We start from the raw sequence: 8,889 nt of genomic DNA, 5'->3' as shown, positions 1-8,889 counted from the left end.
GCAGGGGAGGAGAGAGCATAAATACCTTAAAATTGTATGTAAAATTTGCATATGTGCATCAGATTCCCAAAAAGGTTAAAAGCCATTGGCTAGATGTTGTGCATTAATAAATCTTTGACATCTCCCATTAAAACAGGGAAGAGCTTACTGTAGACGAGATTATTTCCTTTCCGGTAAAAATAGATGGCTCAATAAGATGATCTCTAGGGTTTCCATCAAGTTTTAAAATCTATTATATAAATGCTTATTAATCACTTGTAAAAGTTACACAGCAAGGGCTTTCAAAAAATCGGTTATTGTAAACACGGAAGTGCAACTTTTAGTTTAGGAGTGGGACTCTGTGTCTCTGAAAACACAATTTTAGCTTCATAAAACACGTTCCCACATGTGAAATGCCATCATGAACAAACGTCAATGAATCCTGCAAACAGTTAGCCTGGTGCTCAATTCTCATAATTTACAAGGAAGAAAAATATACTCATTGAAATCTTATTATTTAAAAACTTAATGCAAGTCCCGCACTCATTTATAATACCGCGAGGTGATCTGCAATTTTTCAGTAGCCATTTTGACAATACAATCACCTTTAGCATCGGACGCTACTATGAAAGGGACTTTGTGTATTTTTTTCTAACAGAAGGAAATTTAACACAAAGGACTAGTTATCTGAATTCGGTTTCCATCTAAATGTCTAAAATGCAATATAAAATATACTGTTCAATAAGTAAATACCAAATAGTAAACTCATTGTAGGTAATGGTTATAATGTATATATTTATAGTTGCTGGCAAAGTATTAAAATGTCAAGAGTTAACTTTTCGACAGACATTTAAGATTAACAAGCTGAATTAAACATGTTAAAAAATAATAAACCTAGCTTTTATGAACTCTTTAAATAAAATAAAACAGAAACAATATATATATATAAAAACTACACTGGGAAAAATAAACTAATCTCTCTGAAAATAAAATCCGAAGGAAAAAATACTTAGAATTCAAGTTTACTATCAATTGAATAGGATTTTTAAAATGCAATAAAATCTACCCTCCTTGAAAATTTCAACAATTCTTCCATTTAATTTGTACGTTACAATTATCCTTCAGAGTCAATTGTGATAGTCTCAAAAGATTTGGAAATATATATGTATTTGTATATTTTTCTCTCATACCAACGTTATAGGATGAACAAAATATTTAATATCTTCTTTACGAAGCCGTTAGAACCGTAGTCCCGCATCTTTAAAGTTCTGATAATTGTTGAAGAAACACAAGTTGTTCAACTAAGACGTATATATCAGTTAAAAGAAAGTAGCAAAATGCTATCACTCGTAAGTTTTAGCTCCAAGACAAAGCTTCAGGGGAAACTTGTATAAGGTCAGGACGAGAAAGCTTGGAAATTCTGGTGCTAGGCTTCGTCTTGGTAATTCCAACTACCCTTTCATTTTTATTTCAACTCTAATAAAATTAATATATTAGTATACACCCACTACGCAAAGTGTTTCACCATACAGGCAGAAGTGAGTCAACCAAAATTTCACTACTCATACATAATTTTGATGTGGTTTTTAAAATTCGTTTCAACAGTTAAGCACTCTGAATGTACAGTTTTATACTTTACTTTTTCTTTCATGTAATACAAGAGTCTTTCTGATTTGAAAGTCTTTCGACAGAATCACAAAACTCCATAACTATATTTTGTTCATTGACTGCATAGTTAGTAGATGCCTTCTGTGTATATATACATGGCATTTGATGGTCACATAACATTCAGTTGTATTAACAGATCACAATCCCCTTCACCACTTCCCTCATGATGGGTGTTTAGAGCATCCATGTAAATTGCTCAGGTGTAATTCCAGAAGCACCTGGTTATCCCTGCTTCAAGATTCTGATACTATGCTCATAGTACCAAAATTCTTATCATCTGGTCATATCAGTAGTCAGGTTCTATACAACCTCAGATCAAAGTCAAACCTAAATTATATCAATTTTTCTCTTAACAACAAATTATCACCACCTAGTGGCCAAAAAAGGAATCTCATCCCCTACAAGGTTCTTGACTAAGTCAATTGGATCTGGGTTCTAGTCTGAATTCTATTTTACAATAGCCAGTAATCTCTCTGAATTTTATTTTCATCATAACTGAAATGATAATAAGAATTTCCTACTTTTCCCATTACAAAGCTCGAGAGACACTGTCTATGAAAACAACTCGTATAATGTAAACACTAAATATGAAACATTACGATATATAATGGTGATTCAAAACCTGTTGACTGTAACATGCATGTCAGCTAGTCTAGTAACGTCGCTACCGTAGACCCTTTTTGAGCACAAAAGTGTACACAGGAAAAATGATACGCATGCTCCCTTTTGATTTCTCACATTGTACAGAAAATACCCGAAGGAAATGAAGAGTTTCAAGATGGACATAAACAGAGAGGCAGACGATGCTATAAAACGTGCTTGCATTCTGCACACTGGGCGCTCTCGACATATTAATAGAACCAGAAGAAGACAGGATAGTGTAATGTTATTAATGTTCTCAGAATACAGGATTTGAACTCGAGTGTTATAATAATTACATTGCCAACATTCAGAAAGTAATTTGAGAGTCACTCTCTTATTGCCTGTGTTTCCTCTTTTATCATAGCCTCTGTAGAATCACGTGTGGTATCAATATATAAAATCAAATAAACTTCTTATATCCGATATTCTTAATGTGGACAGCGAGGATTCACAAGTGTCTCTAAGCAGCACAGTTTCACGGAACACGCCCTATACACCTGACGCTGGGGTAGCGGGGGACCGTTTGCCCGGTTCTTCCCATCTAACCAAAGTTTACTTATTTTTTCATTAACAAAGCAATACGTTTCCATCGATGAAAACTAGGAAACGAAGAATTTGTTTTCACAGCTAACACCAGCAGTCGACTACCATGTCTTTAAGTATAATCGTACTCACCCTCATGCTCCCCAAATTTTGAAACGAGAGTACGTGTTAGTCTTTCCTCATCCTTTCCTGCTGGATCTGTGGCATTTAGTCCTCTTGCTATTCTCCTGGCTCTCAGACTGGTCGGCCCTCCGTGGCGTTGTAAGCGTAATCTTTCCAAAATGCACATTTGATCACATCGCCCTCTGTATATAATTCAAAAATTCTAGGGATTGGCGTGCATACCAAACCAGTATTTCCTGAGAGATGCGGATGTGTCCCTTGCTTTTTTTCATGGATGTTACTTCCCTACTTGTTGACCACTCATATTCTGACTCATTTTTTAAACTCAGTTGGAAGGTCATCTCTTCTAAGAAGCAGTTTCTAAATACCCCAGAGATTTACTTGTTCTTTCCTCATGGCTCCCACTGTACCTTGTACATATTTTTACAATACTAGCATTGTATTAGAACACTTTACTTCTCGATCTCCTTCATTAGACTGTAACATTTTGATCGTTTTGTTGGTACTCCAGGGCTTAAAATTTTTATTAACAATTTGGAGACTGAATTTAATAAGAGAAGTACCGTTTCTGACCTGGCCGAGCTACGCAGACAACCCAGAAAAGGTTGGCTACCATATACTATAAAAAGAATTGTTTTTCAAACTAAGTTTAATAAAATGCCACTAATCAAAATAAAACCACGGAAAAAGATTTGGCTTCCACCGACTCAAATATAGAAAAGTTTTGTTTACAAAGTTGCAGTGGTTGTGATTATAACCTCCGAGACAAGGGTTCCATGAGCTCATATTGTATAATATTAAGTCAGAAATTTTAACACGTATTAAACAAAATCAATGAACACAATTTGGACACTTATTATCTCTATTTTTTTCCTTTTCAGTCTTAACGATTCTCTATTTTTCCTTTATAATTAATTTTTTAAAATAACCTAACTTTACTACGGTGTGTGTGTTTAATAAATATTTTTTCGGAATCTCAAATGCGTTTTTCTTTGACTTCCCACTGAATCCTTTCTTCATTCAAATGTTATGAGTAGCACTTAAATCTTACTAGCTTACAATGTACCGTAATAGACACTGCGCGAAAGCATATAAAACAGCAGAAAAATATTAAGCAGTAACTTCTGTGTAAATCACCTATGAGCGATGAAAAGGAAGAGGAAGACACAGCATGGATACCCCGATGGAAAATAAAAGCCAGTAGGGAAGAAACGATGAGCTACCCGTGAGTCTGTGATAGGAGCACTGGTCCAGGTCCGGTCTGGCCCATCTGGGGTGACCACGGGGCAGGTGGAATCGGCAAGAAAAGATTTTCATCGTTACGTGCCAGACGCATTTCTAAGTATTTCAGATGAACTAATTCAGTTATCACAACTCTAAAGAGGTTAAGGAGATTCTATACCTACAAAGTAGTGGATCAGGGGTTAGAAACCCGCAGTCTGAGTCCAAGGCCAAGTTGTTCACTATGTTACACGGCCCTCGGCTGCATTAGCGCACTTGCAATTATATCCATAACTCAGGGAATGTATGTATAAATACTCTAATGCATAATATTCTAATAGAGGTTCTTGTGCCACCTTTTCAAATAAATGAGATATTCAGTTAGATCGATATGACAAATAATTGCAATGAAAATTCCCTACGGAACTAGAATGCTATGTTCTCTATGCATCAAAGTTAAGCTATGTGAAGAATCCAGCAGAGACAAAAGGAGGTTCTATAACTAACGTTGTATAGAGGTCAAGAATCATGTGTATTGTGGGGCATATGTTTTAATTCCACAGAGTCGTTACTGAAGATTTACATTCATTGGCTAGTTAACTAATAGTACAGGTAACAAGGACAAATGACCATGGACTTGTGCTTTTGTAGTCTCTTTCACATTTCAAGCTAGGGAAGAGGCTTTCTGGAAGTTAGATTATTTTACGAATTCTAAAAAAATATTTTTTTTTCATTCCCAATGTTTTATATTCATGTAATAACATATGTAAATATTGTATACATTTTAATGATTCTGTAACGAATTTCAAATGTTATAATTCTATAATAATAGTCTATAAATTGTCTAAAAATAAATTTTTGTTGTTATAAATTCAATGGAGCTTTGATAAAATACTGACCATATTACTAATTGCTTTACAGATAAAAGTATCTGTTAACAAGATGGTCTTTGGACTTCAAAGAATAATTAAAACCTTCCATGATATGGTAGAAAAAGAACCAAATAAATTCCAATTAAGGCAAAGAATTAAATGTAAAATAAATAAAATTATAGAAAACCAGTAGAAGATGTATTTGAATATTTATTCAAGTTCTAGAGACCTTCCTAAAGTATTATTAGATAAATTATTAGAAAAAAATCCTAAAAGATTACTAGACAACTTAAAAAAGCTTTTTTTGTGTGTCAAAATATAACAAACAGAATTGGAAGGAAAATAACAAGTGCAAATTAATTGCCACTTTTTCTTTACTTATTTTCAGCAAAGATTTTTTTTCACGACAATATGTATTATTCAGTGAGGGTGTAATAAGATGGACGTTTTAATACAGGTGGTAAAAGTGTCAACTTGTATAATTTTTTCGTGAAAGGAATCTGACAATATTTATTAAGTCTTAAAAATGTTCAGTTAAATGGAAGACTCATGGGTTTTGAAATGAAATGAAAATCTAGATTCAAAATTCTTAACTCTGACTTTACAACGATCCCGTCTCTTTTCAAAGATAAACAAGATGGAGTTACTGATGGATGTGGGGTAGCAGGAGGGACAAGTAGGTGGCAACTACAATTCATGGGACAAACTCTTTAACGTACGTAAATTAGCATACTTTCTACTTTTTTTATGTGTGATGATTTCGTAGTTTTACGTTAAAGCAATTTCTTATCCTAATCTCTCCTTTTCCCACTCATCCTATTACTTCCAGTTCTCGTTACTTTATAATGATAAATTCAGCATCTGGTTTTTCCACATTCAACTTCGCATCTCTTCACTTACCCCTTGTGCCAGAAAATTTTTCTAAAGCACAGTTCTCATTAACTATATGACTCAAATATCTTCTTTAATCATTCCTCACTAATTACCCGTAGAATAAAAGATAAAAGGGAAACCAGAAAGCATTTATCGAGAGCCTAGACGGAGCCGAGTATTTTACAAGCATCGTCTCCTAATAAAAACAGTGTATTATTATTCCCACTTTACAGACGGGGTAGCAGAAATTCGGCGTAGGCAGCTAGGTGGCGAGCCCGGTGGACTCAGACTGGAACCAGCTCTTGCTGCTCTATCATCACGCTCTTCAGCCTCAGTGCAGCTCGCAGAGTCCATGAGGCATGTTCCATTCCGACCGCAAACTGTCCTCTAAAACCACCCAACGTTCAGATCGATAAAAACAACAAGCTCTACCTTTTGCACTCCTAGGAGCCGTTCATACCATTGTCTACACCTAGACCTCTAAACTATAATAGTTACATTTTTATTTTATTTTAAATGAAATAAGCTTTATTTCATTTAAAATTTTATTTACCTGTGCCTCTCACAATCTCAAATGCCCCTGCTACCTTCTTATTAAACTCTTCTCAAACAGCCTCAAAGACATCTGATCTCTTCTTCATCTGAATTCCTGTGGTATTTAATTACTTAAATCATCGATTCGCTGATCACGTCATGCCATGCATTATAAACCTCCTAAGCATTTGCTCCGTGCCAAGAATTGTGGTAGCTCCTGGGAAATAATAATAATACGCATGATCATTCTCTTGGAGGAGCTGTCAGTTCTACTGCTTTAGGGCACACATCGCTGGCCTGCTGGCACTATCTCACCACGGAGAAGTACCTCCTGGGCTCTCGTAGGCTATAAGCGATTGTGAGATAGGTCCTGTTTTATTTAGCTGAGTGTCCCTTCGAGCATATAACATAGTGCCTGGCACACAGCAGGAACTTAGAAAAGATTTGGTAAATGGTTGAATGATGGAGTCGGTCATACAGTCACACATTTCGGATTCCGTCTTGTGATTATGCTGTATCATCCCCTAGACTGAGTTGGGTGCCCTTCCCTGTGCTCCTCCCAGTCCTCCCATCATGATTTATACTTATCTCTATTAGAGTTAAATGTAGCTGTTAAAACACAGACACACAGAAACAGAGAGACACAGAGGTAAACATAGATGGGGAAACAGAGGCACAGAACAGTGGTGTCCCTGGGCTGGAGGACACTACTGTAGAAGTTGCAAGCAAGGCAGAAAAATTCATAGTAACACGTTGCTTCTCAACTCAATGAATAGTTCAGTGCTTCAATAAACGCAAAGGAAGTTTACTAATTTACGCAAGTTCTGTCTATAAAGGATTTCGATGTGCATTTTAATGTTATTTAAAACATGACAGAGATAATTTGCTTTATGATTTTATTAAACACAACTCATTATAGTTATATTTAAAAGTAAAATTCTATGTTCTCTGCCAGCCATATTCTAAACAGCCAATCTTATTTTGTATATATTATAGAGATTTTATAGTTTATGTATTGGATGATTACAGAAAAGGGTAATAAGTAGAATAAAGGGTTTATGTAAAGGCATGTTATATCCCCTTGGGGAAAGAAATTGCTAAAGATGTTTAACAAAACTTTATACCTTATTCCTGTGATATTACCGCTGAAGAGTTTACTGTTCATGAACTTGATGTTCTATCTTAATCATGGCAATATAGCTTAAACATATTTATAAAACCTAAGCTAATTAAAATAAATTGTTTTTAAAATTGAAATGAATAACTGAAAATTAAACACGAGATTCTCAAATTACGTGATTACTAAGAAGAAAGTGAATTCAAGTTTCATGAGCTGTTGTTTAGAATTCTAATATCTTTAAATCTCTTAATAAGTTTATCTGAGATTGTGAACAGGTCAAATGATATACGAGTGCTCCTTAGATAATATTCCAAGTGAAGTTCAATGTATAGAATTAAGCAAAAGTGAAAAAAAAATTAAATTACCAACATTTAAAGGTCTTACCTATTAATATCCTGTTTTTCTTGATGCCGCTTTTGACTTCATCATCAATCAAATCTGTAAGCACTTCACACATTACGTCGATTGATTCCAGGTGTTCTGGGCAGTCATTAGATATTTTAAATCTGTCAAACCATACATTGGAGAGTCCTCCTTTCATAGGAGTATATGGCCTGTTTAAAACCAAAAATGTGAAGAAAGAGAGAAAAAAAGGGAATGATATTAAAATGGATGTTTTACTTTCTAAAACATTAGTGTTTTGAACAAATAATTTTAATTTCCTCCGTTTCACAAGTGAAAAAATTCATATTAAAAGTATCCCCATGCATATTGCATTAACTCATCTATATTTATACTAATTTATTAACATTTACTAATGCCAGTTCATCATCTCTATTCTCTTCATCTATTAAGATTCATAAATTCCCCAGAAAAACCCTACAAAAAGGGAATTTTTTATACATATATTATGTATGTATATGGTGTGTATGTATATATATTTTCTGCTCAATTTTAAAAAACAACTAATCAGGTCTACTTTTTAAACATCTGCTTCAATTTACTTTTTTTCCTTTAATATAAGAATCAATAGTTTAGTATTCACAGCTAAACGAATAACGTTTGTCCATGAGCAATATTCAACCCCTTAAGAGTGAAAAACTTAATTCAGCAAAATGCTTTTAAAAGCATTTTGTGGTTAATTTGTAGCGCTCAAGTATAAAAAGTGAGTTAACAATTAAGGGCTTTCTCGATCACGTTCAGACAGATCCTGCTTAGAATGGCGGCGGGAGGGGGTCACTTCTGTTTTTTTTATTTTAACCAAGATTTGGAACTACTTTTTTTAATCTTCTCAGGAACCTTGAAGTGAGAGTTTGACAAGAGACAACTAATCTTTGGCAGCACTCGTCATACAGATATATTCCATAGTCTATG

At 34.5% G+C, this 8,889-nt stretch overlaps 1 protein-coding gene across 7 annotated transcripts in view; it reads right to left on the bottom strand.

The window, feature by feature from the left end:
* LYPLAL1 (lysophospholipase like 1) overlaps positions 1 to 8,889 on the bottom strand; it is a 191,482-nt gene that overhangs the window by 167,767 nt on the left and 14,826 nt on the right. For all 7 annotated transcript variants that reach the window (XR_003047552.1, XR_003047551.1, XM_025049825.1 and 4 more), the window contains exon 3: positions 7,960 to 8,129. Coding sequence is in view for 5 of the 7 variants with exons in the window: in XM_025049825.1 (XP_024905593.1) it covers positions 7,960 to 8,129 (170 nt within the window). In the remaining 2 variants the exon portion in view is untranslated. The remainder of the gene's footprint in view (positions 1 to 7,959; positions 8,130 to 8,889) is intronic.

This window comes from Pteropus alecto, unplaced genomic scaffold (assembly GCF_000325575.1).
Source record: "Pteropus alecto unplaced genomic scaffold, ASM32557v1 scaffold65, whole genome shotgun sequence".
NCBI lineage: Eukaryota > Metazoa > Chordata > Mammalia > Chiroptera > Pteropodidae > Pteropus > Pteropus alecto.
The sequence above is the reverse complement of the archived record's forward strand: the minus strand, read 5'-3'. Positions and strand labels throughout refer to the sequence as shown.